At 44.9% G+C, this 19566-nt stretch overlaps 1 protein-coding gene across 1 annotated transcript; it reads right to left on the reverse strand.

Moving 5' to 3' along the window:
- Positions 1-11075: 11075 nt before the first annotated feature.
- LOC149523855 (serine palmitoyltransferase small subunit B-like) lies at positions 11076-18017 on the reverse strand. Its single transcript, XM_089780788.1, has 2 exons — positions 17724-18017; positions 11076-11392 (listed from the first exon to the last, which is right to left on the reverse strand). Exon 2 carries the CDS (start codon positions 11365-11367, stop codon positions 11119-11121), a length of 249 nt encoding a protein of 82 aa, XP_089636914.1. The 5' UTR covers positions 11368-11392; positions 17724-18017; the 3' UTR covers positions 11076-11118.
- Positions 18018-19566: the final 1549 nt, after the last annotated feature.

Below are 19566 nucleotides of genomic sequence, written 5' to 3' on the forward strand. Positions count from 1 at the left end.
TAGACTGGTATGATTTTCCGCAAATGCTTTTAACGGAAAACTTTTCCCTTAAAAGCATTTGTGGAAAAGAGCGTCTAGATTGGCACGGACGCTTTTCCGCAAAAGCACTTTTTGCGGAAGAGCGTCCGTGCCAATCTAGACGCGCTTTTGCACAAAAAAGCCCCGATCATCATTTTTGCGATCAGGGCTTTTTTGCGCAAAACAAATCTGAGCTGTCTACACTGGCCCTTTTGCACAAAAGCTTTGCACAAAAGGAACTTTTGCCCGAACGGGAGCAGCATAGTATTTCCGCAAGAAGCACTGATTTCAGATAGTAGGAAGTCAGTGTTCTTGCGGAAATTCAAGCGGCCAGTGTAGACTGCTGGCAAGTTTTTCGGAAAAACTTGCCAGTCTAGACACAGGCTATGACTTTCTAATTCAAATTTACTATGTATGGTAATTATTCAGTAAAATGAATAATGTTTGAAGTTGAAATCCTACACATTTAAAACTGTTCTTTAACTTCTCTTTTGCAAGCACATTAATAAAAAAATTCTATTACATATATTTAATTTCTCGAACCTTCCTATAAGTATAATCTATGCAAAATGACTTTGCCTGGTCAACAATGGTCCTCACATGCTAGTAGAAAATAAAATCAAGACTTTTAAAAACCTCTTATGACAATTCAGCTCTGTATCCAAAGTGACTCTTCACTGTAATAAACATGGATTTTATAATAAATATTGTATTGTAGCTGTACTTGCCATAAAGAGTAAGAATGGGGTAGCTTGAATAAATTTGGCCATAAACATTCCTTTGGAAATTTTCTACAGAAAACTTTAATTTAGAACTCTAAATCAAATCTGTGGATAGGGACTATTATCTAGCCCTGCAATATGCTGTGCTCTCATATTAAAAATCCTTACATGCCCAAAAATCTAACCTTCCTTAAAAGTTAACTTTTGAACACCCCCTCCATGCTTTATGAAAATAGCCTTATAAATATGAATATGCATAATTTGAAGGTGCCTTAAGCAAAATGCATCATGAAATATTTTTAAAGTTACGATCTGCTTAATGTGTATATACTAGTTTTGTGCATGTATCATTCTTGTATGTGAAGTTAGAAATATGAAATGTAAACCTGTTTTATTAATCAAAGTCTTCAAGTGAAAGCCCTTAGTAGTACTTTAAGGAAACTTAATGGCCCAGTGCTGAAGACAATGATCTGTAAATTGATTTGTTTTTCCTGTAAGCCCGAACTGTGGTTGGTTTTACAAAGACATGTGACCATGTGTGACGACGCAGTCAGGGTTCCCCCGTAGCAGCAAGAACAGACTCCGCCAGTCATAGAATAGAGAGGGGCTTATTGTTCCTTCAGGATACAGCACATATGTGATGTGGCTACAGGGCCCAGGGCCAGGATGCCTCAGGACCCTAGAGTTAGGGGTCCATTGCCCCTAGAACCCCAGCTTAGCCTCTTCTCTCCATGCTTCCCAGACAGCAACTGACCCTTCCTCCCAGCCAGGTGCTGGTCTCCGCCTTCCTCCCTTTGTCTCTCTCCCTGGTAGACTAAGCCTAGGTGTCTGGGTTCATATACATTTGGGAGAGTCAGTGAGAATCTCACATCACAGCGCAGGGGGACCCCGGGTTACAGAGCAGATAGCACCCCCACTATGCCACACCATGTCACCTAGTGGGTGAATTGACCTTGAAACTGGTATGTTTCCATGAGGATGGAGAGATAAAATGAAGGATTCCTCCCTTGAGGCAATTCTATTTAAGAGATGGATAGCAATCAGCAATTGTCTTTTGAAATTGCCTCTCTGCATGAAGAGGATTCACAGAAGAAACCTAAAAACAATGCTGACAAACTCTAAGGCTATGTCTACACTTGCGGCTTCTTGCGCAAGTAATATGCAAATGAGGCTAAGCGTGGAATATCGCCGAGCCTCATTTGCATACCCAATGAGCTACCATTTTTTCAGAAGAGGCTCTTGCGCAAGAAGGAGTGTCTACACTGCCCCTTCTTACACAAGAAAACCCTCTTGCACAATGCCGTTACACCTATTACTTTTCAGGATAGAACGGCGTTGCGCAAGAGGGTTTTTCTTGCACAAGAAGGGGCAGTGTAGACGCTCCTCCTTGCACAAGAGCCTCTTTTGGAAAAAATGGTGGCTCATTCGGTATGTAAATGAGGCTCAGCGATATTCCACGCTTAGCCTCATTTGCATATTACTTGCGCAAGAAGCCACGAGTTTTCATTTGCAATCACTTAAATCCTACTGTTTATATTTTATGAAAACACTTTTATTATAAGCCCAATATTAATAATTGAGTATAAATATTACAGGGCCAAGAGGTGTGGAAGAAAGCAACCATTGTGCATCTCTCTTTTTCATTGATAAAGAAGATGAATTTATGAGTTCTTGGTGTAAACCCTTTTCAGGGTAAGATGAATTTATTTGGATTTTAGTCTCTTGAGGGTTGTGTTCCTGGGTGTTGTCAACCACTGTATCTGAGCCCCCCGAGTTAAGATGGTTCAGCACGGTATTGCTCTGCTGGGGAGGTTATTAACTAACTTTCTTAGATGTGCTTTGGCTAGGGGAGACCAGAGATTCTGGCCTAGCAGGAGAGAGTGATAGGGAACCCTAGAAGGCAGGTAAGCAGGCGCAGTGGCTTGATCAGCACACTGGGTGACAGCCCCAAAGGGACCTTTGTGACCCAATCTGTCTCACATGATTCCGGATGTTGAGAAATATAGGAGAGAGTGGTGCTAAAAAATTGTCCCAGCTTTTCAGCTAGGGTACGTCGACACTTCAGAGGAAGATCAAAGCTGCTACAGTCCATCTTCCAGGGTTTGAATTAGTGGTCTAGTTAAGACAGCTAACTCAAAGTGAGAGAGGCACGCCGCTCAATGCTGGTAACACTGCTTTCATGAGGAGTAAGGGAAGTCGAAGGAAGAATGCTCTTCAACTTCCTGCAGTGTGGACAGCACCAAAAACCACATTAAGCTATTTCGACTACAGCAATGCAATTTACGTAACTAAAGTTGCGTATTTTAATTTCAACTTTGTCCTGTAGTGTAGACATACCCCTCAACTACACACCAACTCCTATGCTTGCACCTTTCCTTCCCCTCTGACATTTACTTTCTTCCTCAACAACCTCTATCTGTTTTCATTTGCTCCATCACCAGAAATATACTAGAATTTCCCATTTGAAAGCCCACCCTCCAAAAAAATACAAAGTGAAATAACCTGAATTGTGTGTCTAGTGCTCTTCCAAGAGCAGTTTTCTGTTTTTGCTTACTACTATTTCTTATTACCATCAGGCTACATTAGATTGTAAGCAACTCACAGCAAGGGTCTTATCCAGAAGGTGCCATTCATTCCAGACATGCTAGAGAAATATAATAAACAAGAACTGCTGGCTGTTTGTGCATTTATCTGCCAGTGGTAACCTTCACAAGACCAGCTGACAGAGCAGATTGGTAGTGTACTGTACCTATTTGAATTCAAGCAAAGCTAGTCTAATTTTAGACCCTCCAGCCTTGACAATTTTCCTTTAGTGTTCAAAAGAAGCCAAGAGCCAAAAGCGGTTCAGCAGATACTGCACTGGCTGTTACATTACATGTACCGTTCTTGATTACGCTAATAGCTGCTTGTAATTTGATAAGTACTTAGTTTGCACCCGATAAGAGACTGACATTTACTGCCCACACAACAGCCTGCTAGACCTGTTTATATGTTAATTGTTTCTAGAGCTACTTTTTAAAAACACCATATTTGTAGGAGCAGAGATACAGCTCACTGAGATGGCCATCCTCTCCTTCTACAGAAGTCGATTTAAAGTTAATCACTGAAAGATTTGACTCAGTACTGATTTGGATGAATCTTAAATTGGAGGAATTAAAGGAAAATTTCCCATAAGCTTTTGAGGCATTAATAGTGTCTTCATATGCCTTTATGCCTGTAACACTATACTATGGTAGAACACATAGGTCAAACACAAAATAATGACATGTCCAATATATTAGTGTCAATAAACTAGGTCTGTCCAAAGTGACTAAATGATATCCACCCTTTGAAATATACTTTTAACTTATCTATTTATATTAACATGGCATGTAGGAGTCCTGTTCATTGGCCTGGACCCTGCTGTGGTAGGTTATGTACCAACACAAAGTAAGTCTGTGCCACAAAGTATAACACCAGAGACAACCAATGGCTAAGATGAATGGGGGAGTACAAGGAAACAAGTATTAGACTAAGCACTCCGCACACCAATAGCTTACCCATTGTCCAGATTTGGTAGACAGGACAGCAAAGGAGAATAACCACTTGAGGAAACTGCAGAGGTTAACAAGATGCTTCTCTGAAGCCTAAAGGGTGGCATAGCAGAAAGCAGGGAAGGAAGCTGACAACATTAGCATATCAGAGGCAGAAGTCAATGTCTCAGTGAAGACATTGCACAAAAAGCAGACACTCATTAATTATGCAAAAGAGGCATGGCAATATTCCATGCTTCACCTCATTTGCATATTTCTTGCACAAAACAGTACAATATAGACATAGCCTTATATATCTCTTTACCACAGTGGGCAAACTGGTCTTTTATGTGACTACTAAAAAATTGCTTATGTTGTGATGTGAGGTTCATACATTCAGTGCATACAGACTGATACAGTTAAAGGGTGAACATGAAAGCCCAGAGAAGAATTTTGAACTACCTGAACAGGATAGCTCAGTGCATAATTTAGAATATTGCCCCTCAGTGTCCAAGAAAGTTCAATGGAAATTATGGATCTGTTCCTTCCCCCACTTCCATAAAAGGCACAGGATTGGGCCCTGTGAAGACTAGCATCCAGGGCTCTAATTAGCAAGACTATTAGAGCGGGTTCATTTTGAGAATGCTTCTTGGCAAGGATTGTTTCTGCAGGGGTAATCAATAGGTACGATTTTTGGTTTCCTTAAATACTTTTTTCTTTTGAAAGAGAAAAGGTGGGTGAGACCATATCTTTTATTGGAACAACTTCTGTTGGTGAGACACAAGCCTGAATTCATACAAGGCTCTTCTTTTGTTTCTAAGAAAGTTATGCTATAGAGTGGAATATTGAGATTACAGCACATATAGAAAACACAATGGACTTCAGTACATAGTTGTGTATGTTTTGCTTGAAAGGCTGAGTGCTTTACTTGAAAGATACAATCAAGCAGTCAAAAATACATTATCCAGGGCAGCTGGTTGCCAACAGCTTTATTTCATTGACATTTTTAAACCAAGACAAGAGGAGAATGGGGAATTCACAAGAGAAGCATCCCTGTGATTAATTTAATAGACCACCTGATGTCAGTATTCCCCAGTGTAAATGGCATCAATAGAAATCAGTCAACAAGAGAATAAGGGCCACGTCCCCTATCAAAACTGATCAGCCCTTAAAACACAAGAGACCTGGGTGTTCTGGTATAACTTTTATGCACCTTGTAACCCAACATAATCCACAGCTGTGAGTTAAGCACCTAGGAAGTACTGATGAGAGGGGTCTTTCAAACTGCCCCGCAACAGGACATAGGCACCTAAGCCCTGGCAAAAGGAAGGCAGTTATCCTTGTGTGGGATTCAAAACTCCTCTCTCTCTCTCCCCACAGCAAAGGCCACTAATGTTCCACCAGAGCACTGGAATCATTAACAAGGAGAGTAAAATTATGAACCTGAGTTGCAGAGTTTTCTTGGCAGTTGCACAGCTCCAGAATATATCCCTATCACCAAGTAGGTACTTAATCAGAGCAACACCAATAAACAAACTGGTGTTTTTACATACAGGCACTATTTGATATAGGCTCACTGCAGAGTTCTCACAGGTAAACAAGCATGTAGTCTTGATCAAAGTTATTTGAAATGGTGGCTATAGCTGTTTGCCATACACCTTTTAGCATGCAATAGAATCTAATTTTCTTATAACTAAAGAGACAAATTTTCTGTTGCTGAGAAATCTTTTGGCATCAATCGGGCACGTGAACTAGATCCTTTTTTATTTAAATAAGAAAGGGCTGGCAGCAGGGTTTTCTCTGTGATTGCCTCTCAACTCTAACCCAGGTTCCCCCACATCCAGTCCAGAATAGCCTAAGTGTATTGCCCTTTATGGCTCAGTGCAAAGCACGTCTATTTACAAGGGTTGCAGCAGTGGAGAGCTTTTAAAGACCATCAGATTTGTAAGAGGATGAAAATTTGCTGTTCTGTAGGCAGTTTAATTTTCTTTATGTCGTTTGCTACAGGTACCTAGGACCTTGTATTCCCCCATTTTTTTCCTTGAATAAATCAAAATTAAAGTTAAAGAAAACTAATAGACAGCAATTTTGTGGAGCTGGTGCAAAAGTAATATTTCCTGCTCACATATGCCTCTGGGGATCTCCTAGCAATAGTACCTCTTCTCCAAGAGCTGCACATTCCATTCAGTGGCAATTGGTGATACAAGTAACAGGATTAAGGAATGTTATAAGGGCTGTGGACAATTGTGATGTTTGTGTCTCTGATACTATGCATTCACACTCAAACTGGTACTAAGATACTTTCACACAGATAAAATAGCCTAGATGCACAGACAGGGCAAACCCCCAACACTAGCTTGAGGCTAAGGATGTTAAGCATCGTGTAACTGAATAATCCAATAGTCAATGCATTTTTGCATCGACTAATTAAATAGTCGATAGGGCAGCACTGTCCCTTTGAAACACTACTGCGGCATTTCAAAGTGGCAGTGCTGCACGGAACCCAGGGTCCACCAGTCCCCAGCTGATCCCGGGTTCCATGCGGTGCTGCCGCTTTAAAGTACCTCCTTCTTCCCCTTCCCCACTTGCTGCCTCTATTAGAGGCAGCAAGGCAGGGGAGCGATTATCCTGTCAACTATCCAATAAGCATTTACTTATCAGATAGTCGACTAGTCCTTAACATCCCTACTTGAGGCCACCACCCAGCCTCCATCCTAATGCTAGCCTTGGACTGGCCAAATGCTAACTTTAACCCAGGGCCTCAACACTAGCTCTAGCCTGGAACAACAAACCTCAACTCAAGCAGTAGTCCACTTAATGGTCCCAGCACAAACACTAGGCCTGGACTAACAGTTGTCTGCAACCCTAATCTTAACCCAGAGTGACCAATTCACCCTTATCATAATGCTTACCATGAACCATCAACTGAGCCCTACTCTAAACCTTCCTGAGGATCATCAACAAACCCCAGGCTTAACCCTTCCTTAGCATAGGGCCAAAACCAGTCATACACCTTAACCAAGGTTCCCTCTAAGCTGTGTGGCAGCTGCTTAATGAGCCCGGCTCAGGGCTGCCCTACACTGAGCTGCCTGGCTGGAGGAGGGGCACTTCTCCCTCAGCTACAGCAGCAGCTCCCTGCTGAGGACAGAACAGCGAGTCTCTCCCAGCCCGTAGGGACACATCCCCTCCCTACCATCTGGGAAAGGCTCATTGGCAGCTAGAGCTAGCCACCCAACCTGCATGGGGTGGGGGAAGTGGTGTGTCAGACAGGCTTGGACTAAAACAGCTAATCTTATTACCATCCCTAGCCCTAGACTGGAGCCCCTAATCAGCAACAGCCTGCTCCTAGCTGGGGCCACCAACTGGCACCATCCATAGCCTGGGACTGCCAATCAGCCCTAAATCCAACCTTTTACTGAGAGCCACAAACTGGACAAAACCTTTAGTCTGCCCTGGAACCGAACCATACACTGGTCCCCAACCTAGAGAGGCAATTTGATGCCCAGATACTTTTGTGGATTTCACCCAACACACTGCAAGCACAGGCAATCTAATACATTTTGTTGCTAAGCTTGTAAATTGTGCATCCAAAGAAAGCAGGGTACTTGAAATTGTACTTAAAATGAATATTACTCAGTTGCTGCACGCACGAGGATCACTGCAATCAAGTCTCATACTTTTTTTTTTTTAAGATCTTCAAAGGGATTAGGCCCATTTGAGGAGCCTGACAGAGCCCTATTCTTTATATTTGTACCACTTGTGGCAGAGCTCTAGCTATGCCCCATGGGTCTCATGCTACTGTAGATAATATTAGCCTCAGAGACTCATTGTGGTTCTATACACAACCCCTTTCTCTTTACGGGAAGCAGGGTCCACAGCTTAGTGAGCCATAATCATCACAGGCTAGTCCATGGTTTTGGGGTAAAAACCTCCTGGGAGTCCTGGTCTCCCTTCTTGGAACAGGCTCTGTGTTGGTGTGTGTTAGAGAAAAGAAACTGCCCCCCCAGTAGAAAAGTTTGGCCAGGCTGCTCTTGCTATAGTGGGCTGCAGTACTCCTTGGGAGAAACCGGCCGCACCCTTCCTGCATACCATTGCCTTTAGAAAAAGGGAAGGTGTGAAAAGGGGAAAATAGCCTCAGACTCTCCCACCCGTCACCTTGGCGTGAGAACTGTGGGGCTTACCTGGTCGCATGAAACCTGCACAGTTTCGGCCCAACCCCTGGGACACAGACCCCCCCACTTGGTGACCATTGGGCCATATATGGTAATATGTAAGCGCGGGAAAGTGATGTGCAGATTTGGGGATAAATACCCATTACACAGTTCACTCTAGGAGGTCTTCGCAACACACGTACCATCATGCGTGTGCCTTCTCATATACTTCAAAGCGCTGCCGGCCTGATCAACCAACCTTCCACCTCCCCCGACTCTCGGGCTTAACCAAGGCCTTCGCAACTGAACCGATATCTTTGAAATGTTCCGTGTGCTGTGTAAGTTAGTATGTATGATTTGATTTTCTTTGTTGTATAAGCTTAGTGTTGTAGTTGTTTTGAGTAATACATAGAGTTTGTAGTTATCACTTATTTAATTAGTGTAGCTGAATATTTTTAGACTAGAGACTATTCCCCTTGCCATTCCCATCGTTATATCTGACACATTTAACTAGAAATCATAGAATAAATATAATAAACTGTAAATTCATTAACACAGTCTATTAAAAATCTTAGAATAAATACTATAAATTCATCACTGTCATAAATAAATATCCTTTATTTGCTAAAACTGTCCACCTGGTTCTGTCCTTCCCCTCTTGGGTATGCATCATTGGACCTGTGATTCTCAGGACAGTGTGGAGGAAGGTTGGGGGGAACCTGGACCCACCCTCTACTCCAGGCTCCAGCCCAGGACCCCTCACAGCAGCAGAATCAAGATTGCTTTTCCTTCCAACTTGGCAGCTTTTTCCCTGGACCACTCCCTCCAAAATGTCTCCCACAACTGCTACTCTATCATTCTATCTTTCCCCCATCTCCTTACCTGAGGGAGGCCTTTTAAAGTACCTCCACTGGCTGTAATTGGCTGCAGATTTTGAGTGACTTGCCTGAGGGAGCAAGCTAGTTAATTAGGCCCAGGTGTTTTCCTGCCTTCATTTTTTTTATTGCAGCAAGCTTTAGTAGTTTTCTCTGGAAAGAGAAATCCAGTGCCCTATAGCTCTGTCATCTATGGGGCTTTGGCAGCCCCCTGTCCTCAGGATGCTGCACTTTCTCCTGCACCCCTTTCTTCTTCCTTTTTGGGAGGAGGTGCCTGTGGAGGAGGCTGCTGCTTTTGTGATTGGTTGACCCTGGCTATCCCTACATTCTGGGCCAAGCCCCCTTTTTCCACCTGCCTTTTGTAGGTGGCTTCCTCCCCCCCTCCCCCCTTTCACCTTAGCTAGTTGTTGAGGGTGCTGGGTCTCTGCTGCCCAGCTTCAGTGAGGTCAGGATTTTACTGGCAGTGTTCAGGTCAGGTTTCATTGGAGTCACACTTCTGATATACTATTAGCCAGGACTACGGAAGAAACATTATAAATCATACAAGTATTGTGAAAGGCTTGTGAAGTAGTAACAGGTAGTAACTGTTATATTCTCTACAGAAGCAGAAGTAATATATAGCAAGTTAATGTCCTGCCTTGAAATATTACCTTACAATTTTCTTCTTATCTTACACTGTTGATAAATATCTTTATGCCGTTTTTTCCAAACATTTTTATAACAAAAGTATAAAGTAGTAAGTTTTAACTAGGGAAGAATAAGTCATTTGGTATTATCCACAATGATAAAGAACAAGCTGTCTGTGGCTATATCTACACTACAGAGTTTTTTCACAAAAACAACTGTTTTTGTTCAAAAACTTGCATAGCATCCACACCTCAAGCGCATTTTTGCACAAGAAAATTTACAGTGAATCGACAGAACAGAAGGGTTTTTGTGGCATAGGTATTCCTCTTTCTACGAGGAATAACTTCTTTTTGTGCAAGAGCTGTGTGTGGATGGGAAACAGGCATTTTTTGTGCAAAAAACCCTTATCGAAAGAAGTACAGGTGCCCTGGTGGCCATTCTGTTAATGGCAATCAGCGCTTTCTTATTTCATAGAGGGATAAGGGATCTTCTGGAAAAGGCTTTATTTTCCGCAAGATCAGCGTCTAGACTGGCGCTTTTTTCCAGCAAAGCTCCGTGCCGAAAAAAAGCGGCAGCCATTTTTATACTAATGAAGCGGGGGAGATTTAAATCCCCGCTTCATTAGCAATTGCGATATGTCTAATTTACATCCCTTTTACGAAAAGGGATGTAGTCTAGACGTAGCCATGCAGTCTGGATGCTTTCTTGCACAAAAGTGCATCGCTTTTCCAATGCGCTTTTGCAGTATGGACGCGCTATTGTGCAAGAAGTTTTTACGGAAGATCTCTTCTGCAAAAAGCTTCTTGCACAAGAAGCCTGAAGTGTAGATGTAGCCTGAATGTTTAATAAAACTGGTCAAAAAGGATTCATGAAAATATAAGGCTTTTTCCCACAATTTTTCCACTAAATTTTGAATGTTTTTACCAGCTCTGATGTATAAGGATTAGAGGTACTGAAATAGGGGAAATTAAATATCTAAATTATGAACACTAGTCTTAAAGTAGACAAGTTGAATATACTTAAGGTAGACAAGTAATACAGCTTAGATGAAGTCCATTACAGAGTAATGGCTGATTTTATATTTTTGTACAATTACTGTTTAAGCAGACTTAAAAAAAACAGTGTTTCATAAAACTCAAATTGTTTCCAAACAAATACATAGGTTTAGGAGAAGAGCATGCAAGATCAAAAAGCTATTATTTTGGTGGCTAGATTATTTCATAATAGAAACAACACTTTCAAGCAGACTTCCAAATAAAAATAAGAAAACCTGAAAAGCCAGATTGATCTGCATAGTGATAAAGATGTAAATAATGTACATAACTGCAGCCATCGTAGGAACCATAACTGTGTAGAAGACAAATTTTTCACAGGGTACCATGAGGTCGCTACAGGTGATCAGTTTATACTGATAGTATAACCAGTAGAGATAGGTCATCACACGTTTAATAGCTGTCTTCATTTTTTCCAGCTTCAGGAAGTTTGACCTATTAGAACAAAAAAGGACATTTAACAGGGGAAGAAACAACGTAAGAAGTTTTGGATAAAGCAAAAAAGATGTATGATTCAGTGAAAAGCCATTCCATGCATAGATTTGTGCGTTGTAATTGTTTCATACCACTGTAAAGACTGAAAGAGGAATTCTGGGAGCTAAGTAGACCACTTCAAATCTGCAGATATTTGCAGGTATCCACAGCTGCAGCTCATTTTTGCAGATATGAATGTGGATACCAGATGCTAATGATTCACCTGGAAGGAAGCCAGGGGGCAGGGCCAGGGATATAAAAGGTCTGCCTGAAAGACCAGTGAGCTCCCAGCTAGTCAGAAGCCTGCTCAGCTGAACCCCACGAGGAACCAGACCCGGTGGAAGCTGATTGGCCTGGGCCGTGGGGCCCACTGCTGGAGGACTATCTAGAAGGTTTGCGTATCTGGCCGGAGGACTTCAACCCTCGCTACACTGAGGACCTGCCCAGGAGCCAGGTATATCTTGGGGGGCAGCGGGAGAAGAAATGGACCTTGGTCAGTGGGCTGCAGTATGGACCCCTGCTGGCCCAGCAACAAGAGGTCAGTGTGTTTTGGACCGGGACCCCTGCTGACCCAGCAGCCCACTGCTTGGCTGCTGTTAGGGCCCTGGGCTGGGACGCGGTGGTGTAGAGAGGGCCTGTATTCCCCTCTGCCATCGACTAAGCAGGTGACAATCTGCCCCGCTCTCTCTGCTACCGCAGGCAAGCTGCCTGAACCCCTCCTAAACAAGGACCTAGACTATACCCATGCATACATGCTGTGAATTAGTTTATTTGCTGCAGCCCTGCCCCTGGGCTGGACTTATAAACTGCTGCCCTGTGCTAGGACTGGGCTATAAGCTGCTTAATTCCTGTGGCCTTCCCCTGCATAAGGCCTGGGCTACAAACTGATAACTACTTGATTACAGCAGCCCTCCCATATGCTAGGGCTGGGCTGTGGACTTCTAGTGCGGCAACCCCACTCTAACCCGGGGCTAAGACTTGGACTACGCGTAGTGGGTTGGAGTGGCCACCCACTGACCCTAAGGGGGATACCCCTCATCCCCCGGGTGTACCCCAGTGGGCTACATACAGTCACCAAGGAGATCTAAGAAGCGTGCAGGAGGAATTAAGTTTCCATTCATGTTTGTCCCTTTGCGTGGTCCTAAAGGAAAGCAAGTTCTCAATCTAATCCAGTCAAATTAGGAGCTTTGCCTGCCTGCCCCAGTCACTTGTTGTTTATGTTTGATCCTACAGTAGATCGAAACCAAGGGAATTTCACAGCTATGGGGTGGGTTTTTCTTCAGTTTTGTTGCACTGAACAATTTCCTCCCTCACCTCTCTTCTTGCATGTGAATTTTGGAAGCAGATTAGAGCAGAGTAACTTCATTGCTGGCATACGACTGGATAATTGTTTATACAGAAACCAATGAGACTAAAGTGATTAAAAAATCCAGAGTAATTTACACAAACACAACACTGTTGAAAGAAACACTAATACTCTGAGTAGGGAAATCAGACACTAACCCCAAATACCTGTGGGCACTGTCAGGGTATGTCTACACTACAAAGTTAATTTTAACTAACAGCCGTTAGTTCGAATTAACTTTCATAGGCCCTACACAGGCAAACCGCTAGTTTGAACTTAATTCAAATTAGCGGAGTGCTTAATTCGAACTAGGTAAACCTCATTCTACGAGGACTAACGCCTAGTTCGAATTAAGTAGCTTGAATTAAGGGCTGTGTAGCCCCTTAATTCGAACTAGTGGGAGGCTTGCCCTCCCCAGCTTGCCTTGGTGGCCACTCTGGGCACCACCAGGGAAACTCGTCTGCCCCTCCCGGCCCCGGAGCCCTTAAAGGGGCACGGTATGGCTACGGTGCCCGGGGCAGGTGCAAACCTGCCAGCACCCAGCCAGCAGACCCTGCACCTGGCACGGCATGAGCCAGCCACGTGCTGCCACCCAGTTCTCTGCCTCTTTCCGGAACCAGGCTGGCAGCTCCCAGGAGCCTGCCCAGGGCTGCAAGAGGCGGGCGCCTGCTGGGTCTAGTGCAGACATCGGGGACCTAATCGAGGTTTGGGGGGAAGCCTCCAACGTCCACGACCTCTGCACTAGGCACAGGAAAGTGGCCGTCTAGGGCAGGATAGCTGCCAGCCTGGCTACCCAGGAGCAGGTTTGCATGAAAATCAAGGTGGTCAAGTGAGACCCTGACCCTGAGCTTAGAACATAAAAACTTAAGAATGGCCGTACTGGGTCAGACCAAAGGTCCATCTAGCCCAGTAGCCTGTCTGCCAACAGCGGCCATCACTAGGTACCCTGGAGGGGATGGACTGAAGACAATGACCAAGCCATTTGTCTTGTGCCATCCATCTCCAGCCTTCCACAAGCAGAGGCCAGGGACACCATTTCTATCCCCTGGTTAATACCGCTCCATGGACCCAACCTCCATGAATTTATCTAACTACTCTTTAAACTGTTATAGTTCTAGCCTTCACAGCCTCCTGCAGCAAGGAGTTCCACAGGTTGACTATTTGCTTTGTGAAGAAGAACTTTCTGTTATTAGTTTGAAGCCTGATACCCGTTAATTTCATTTGGTGTCCTTCTATTATGGAAACTAATGAAGAACTTTTCTTTATGCACCCTCTCCTCACCACTCATGCTTTTATAGACCTCTATCATATCCCCCCTCAGTCTCCTCTTTTCTGAGCTGAGAAGTCCCAGTCTCTTTAGCCTCTCTTCATATGGGACCTGTTCCAAACCTCTGATCATTTTAGTTGCCCTTTTCTGAACCTTTTCCAAGGCCAAAACATCTTTTCTGGGGTGAGGAGATCACATCTGTACACAGTACTGAAGATATGGTGTACCATTGTTTGATACTTCCCCTCCTCCTTCTTCCCCTGGCTTCCTCCTTCCAGCTCCTTCCTCCCAGGTTTCCTCCTCCCCTCTCCCACTCTCTCTCTTCCCCTCTCCCACCTCCTTTTCCCAGTCTCCCCGAGTTTTGTTCAATAAAGAGTTTCTATTTTTGAACACACGTGTCCTTTATTTTGTACATCAGGAAGGGGGGTTAGGGAGGGATAAGTGGAAGGAGGTGAGGGAGGAACGGGGTATGAGCCCCCGATGGGGAGGACTGGGGTGGCTCTGCAGGCTCCTCGGGATGGAAGCCCTCCTGCAGCCCTCCGATTGACCCCCCCCCCCCACCCACCGGATGGCAGCCTGTGGCAAGTGCAGCCGGGCTGATGGCCGAGTGCTGTGATGGGCCGTGTGGGGGCATTCAGGGCACTCCAAGCCAGGACTGCTTTGCTGTCCCTCATCGAGTTAGACAAGCAAGCGGGGAACCCCTGAGAACTGTCTGTCCGGGGTGGGGGTTGGGTCCCTTTAAGCACAGCCCTCGGCTAGCCTGAGGCAGCAGCTCCATGCTCTAAGTCCTAATCTGATGCCCTGCCGGCACTGCTTCCGGCCAGCCTTAACCTCGGTTCAGGGTCCACTCGATGTGGACATGCTAGTTTGAAGTAGCAAAATGCTAATTCAAACTAGTTTTTAGGGCTAGATGCACTAGTTCGAATTAGCTTAGTTCGAATTAGTGCTGTAGTGTAGACATATCCTCAGATGCGATGAACACTGCAAAAGTAGGGGTTTTTTTTGGAGAAGTATTGTACATTTGTTTTCATCCATTCTGTGCTCTTTCTGGAACACATGACACAGCATGCTGAATTATTTATCTTCATATGAGGCTCACCAGAGGGGTTTGAATAAAAGTGTAACCATTCAGTTCTCACAGCCATCTCTTATAGATAAGTACACCACTAACCCCATTCATATAGATACATCATGTTACCCACAAAAATAACTTAGGGTACGTCTACACTACAACGTTAATTCGAACTAACTTAGTTCGAATTAGCTTAGTTCGAACTAACGCGTCTAGAACTAAAAACTAGTTCGAATTAGCGTTTTACTAATTCAAACTAGCATGTCCACATTAAGTGGACCCTGAACCGGGCTTAAGGATGGCCGGAAGCAGTGCCAACAGGGCATCAAAGGAGGACTTAGAGCGTGGAGATGCTGTCTCAGGCTAGCCGAGGGCTGCGCTTAAAGGGTCCCGACCCCCACCCCGGACAGACAGTTCTCAGGGGTTGCCTGCTTGCAATGCAGTCCTGGCTTGGAGTGCCCGGAGTGCCCACACTGGGCACATCACAGCACTCGGCCATCAGCCCGGCTGCACTTGCCGCAGGCTGCCATCTGGGGAGAGGGGGCAATTGGGGGGCTGCAGGAGAGCTTCCATCCCCAGAAGCCCGCAGAGCCAGCCCAGTCCTCCCCATAGGGGGCTCGTACCCCATTCCTCCCTCACCTCCTTCCACTTATCCTCCCCTAGCCCCTCTTCTTTATGTACAAAATAAAGGACAATTGTGTCCAAAAATGGAATCTGTCTTTATTGAACAAAACTGGGGGAGACTGGGAAAAGGAGGTGGGAGAGGGGAAGAGAGAGGGTGGGAGAGGGGAGGGCAACTACAATGATCAGGGGTTGGGAACAGGTCCCATATGAAGAGAGGCTAAAGAGACTGGGACTTCTCAGCTTAGAAAAGAGGAGATGGAGGGGGGACAGGATAGAGGTCTCTAAAAGCAGGAGTTGGGTGGAGAGGGTGCATACAGAAAAGTTCTTCATTAGTTCCCATAAAGAAGGACTAGAGGACACCAAAGGAAAGGAAAGGGTAGCAGGCTTCAAACTAGTAACAGAAAGTTCTTCTTCACAAAGCAAAGAGTCAACCTGTGGAACTCCTTGCTGCAGGAGGCTGTGAAGGCTAGAACTAGAACAGAGTTTAAAGGGACATGAGCTCAAGTCATGGAGGTTGGGTCCATGGAGTGGTATTAGCCAGGGGGTAGGAGTGGTGTCCCTGCCCAAGGTTTGTGGAAGGCTGGAGAGGGATGGCACGAGACAAATGGCTTGGTCACTGTCTTCGGTCCATCCCCTCCAGGGTCCCTAGGGTTGGCCGCTGTCGGCAGACAGGCTACTGGGCTAGATGGACCTTTGGTCTGACCCAGGACGGCCATTGTAAGCTCAGGGCTCAGGGTCGGGGGTCTCAGTGGACCCCCTTGATTTTCATGCACACCTGCTCCTGGGTGGCCAGGCTGGCAGCTCTCCTGCCCTAGCCGGCCACTTTCCTGTGCCTAGTGCGGAGATCATGGACGAGGTCCACGATGGCCGCTCTAGCCCAGGCGGGTGCCCGCCTCTTGCGGTCCCGGGCAAGCTCCCAGGAGCCGCCAGCCTGGTCCTGGGAAGAGAGGGAGGGCTGGGGGGCATCGGGTGGCTGGCTCGAGCCGTGCCAGGTGCAGAGTCTGCTGGCTGGGTGCTGGCAGGCTTGCACCTGACACGGGCACTGTAGCCAGCCCGTGCCCCTTTAAGAGGTCTGGGGCCGGAAGGGGGGCAGTAGAGTTTCCCTGGTGTTGGCCAGAGTGGCCACCAGGGAAACCTGGGAAGCCTTAGCCTCCCACTAGTTCGAGTTAAGGGACTACACACCCCTTAATTCGAACTAGCTAGTTCGAACTAGGCTTAATCCTCGTAAAATGAGGTTTACCTAGTTCGAACTAAGCGCTCCACTAGTTCGAATTAAGTTCGAACTAACGGAGCGCTAGTGTAGCGCCTATGAAAGTTAGTTCGAACTAACGTCCGTTAGTTCGAACTAACTCTGTAGTGTAGACATACCCTTAGAAGGAAGACAGAAGATGATAAAGTATATTAATTTATTTTGTTTTCAGTTGGAACTTTGATAATGTTCTGAAATATAAATATGTGGGGGAGAATCCTGGCCCCACTGATATTAATGGGCCAGGATTTTGAACCCTCTCTCCCCCACACTATTTTAAAAATATTAAAACATTTCTCCCCCCTCCAGGAACTTATGAGTTATTAAAACAGAAATTGAACAGTGTAATTAAGCCTAATACCCTTTGTGGATTTGGACAATCACTCGTAGTCATAAAGTTAAAGGCTAGACGGGAACACCAGCTCATCCACTTAAAACTTTTGCCTCAGTTTTCTATTTTATGAAATGAAGAAGGTATAGACCACTTGCCTACCTCTCATTCAGGTTTTATTAGTGTATGTAGAGTGCATTCACCATGTACAAAGATATACAATTACTCAGTACTAGCATTAATGTAATATTCATTTTGCTGTACCTTACATACAGTTTATACTAATATCCCATATCAAAGCAACTTAGTTGCCATAAACTACTTTTAAGAACGGAAGTTCTCAATTTTTCTTCTACATCACAAAAAAATTAGAGCACATTCCATACAAAGCCAAGAAAACTCACCCCTCTTGTTATGGTGTAAGATACTAAATCTGAACAAGTTGTATTCCTTAATGCTCCTGTGAATACGAAAGTTGGTTACTGAATTACAAGAGGTGTTTCAACTGCTCCACTCCTCATTATGGCTAAAGGCTCACCTCTGACCAAGATGCCATATATTAGGCAACATTAATTTCAATATAACTTATGCAACCAAAAAACCTAATTTGCATGACAAGTTCTGCAACAATTTTAATCCCCGGGTTTGTGATGAGTTTCCAAAATTAGGGAACCACAGCCAAGCTGAGATAAAACAAATTGATATTTTGCCTTAGAGCAGTGGCTTTCAACCTTATTTTCATTTGCAGTTTATTACATTTCAAATGGAGGCATGGACCACATTGGAAAGCATAGAAATCGTCTGCAGCCCCCAGAGGATCCACAGGCCAAGGGTTGAAAATCACTGCAACTGAAAAACAAAGAAGTGGAGGTTTGCCGCAAGCCATGCTTCTTCCCAACTTTGAGACTTAATGTTCCAAGCTCTGCTCCTGTAAAGACTTCAGAGTTATATTTGCCAAGTGTGCTCCCATGCTGTTCAACTCAAATAATGCATTCGCAATGCAGAGTTTAGGAACTGTACAGCACCTGAAGAGCCATTGACACTAGAGCAGCATTTTCAAGTCCATGATTTTTTATTTTCAACCAGTTAATCAAGACTAAAATTGCTGCACTGCTACAAAGCCCCAGGTGGAAGCCCATGCCACTTTTTCAGGCAGTATTTCAAGCCCTTCTGTCACTCTGTCCTCTTGTCTACCGTATCCACCCTGATGCAGAGATTCTAAGTTGGGAACAAGTACTTGAAATAAAATATTGACAAGATTAAGATTTGGCAGATGGTAGAACTGTGTATAAGGGACAAATTCCACACAGATTGGTTACATTAAAAAGTTCACCTGAACATCTGAGGTCCTCGCTCACCTAAAACAGTGGCTAGATAAATGGTATGGAGACCTATGAATGTGGATGTTAGTGAGGTGAGGAGAGGACTCTAAGGCTATGTCTACACTGGCAGCTTCTTGTGCAAAAACTCTTCCACAAGAGAGCGTCTACACTGGCATGTGCTTTAGCACAAGAGAGGTGCTTTTGTACAAGAGCATCCATGGCAGTGTAGACGCACTCTTCCACAAGAAAGCTCTGATGGCCATTTTAACCATAGGGGCTTCTTGCGCAAGAAATTCATGTTGCCTGTCTACACTAGCCTCTTCTGGAAGAGCTCTTGCACAGGAGGGCTTCTTCCTGAGAGGGAGCGTCAGAGTTCTTGCGCAAGAAGCCCTGATTTTCTACAGTACAACGTCAGTTTACTTGTGCAAGAATGCGCAGCCAGTGTAGACAGGCGGCCTGTTTTTGTGCAAGAGTGGCTGTTTTCATGTAAGCACGTGACAGTGTAGACACAGCCTAAAGGGTATAGCATGGGGGAGGCTCTATAACAGATGTAACCAAGGTGTGGTGAGAGAGATGCCTGTGTTGTGATAGGGAGAGGAGGGCTCTGTAAAGACAGTTCCAGGGGAACAGCTGAGCAGCGAGGATAACATTGGACAGTTCCAGGATAACACCTGGGGAAGATGGCGCAAGAAGGGAAGGGCTGCTGTTTGCCCCACTATGGTCTAAAACAGTGGTTACCAACCAGTAGATGGGGATCTACTGGTAGATCTTGGAACCACTGACAGGTGATCCTGACTGGTTTGGCAGGGAGGCTATCAAGTGCCCGCACTTCAGCTGCCCCTCCCTGCACTGCTGCACATCTACTAACATGAATTACTTGTGCAAGAAAGCCCTATGGTTAAAATGCCCATCAGAGCTTTCTTGC

This window comes from Pelodiscus sinensis, chromosome 10 (assembly GCF_052426305.1).
Source record: "Pelodiscus sinensis isolate ZL-2025 chromosome 10, ASM5242630v1, whole genome shotgun sequence".
NCBI classification, from domain to species: domain Eukaryota; kingdom Metazoa; phylum Chordata; order Testudines; family Trionychidae; genus Pelodiscus; species Pelodiscus sinensis.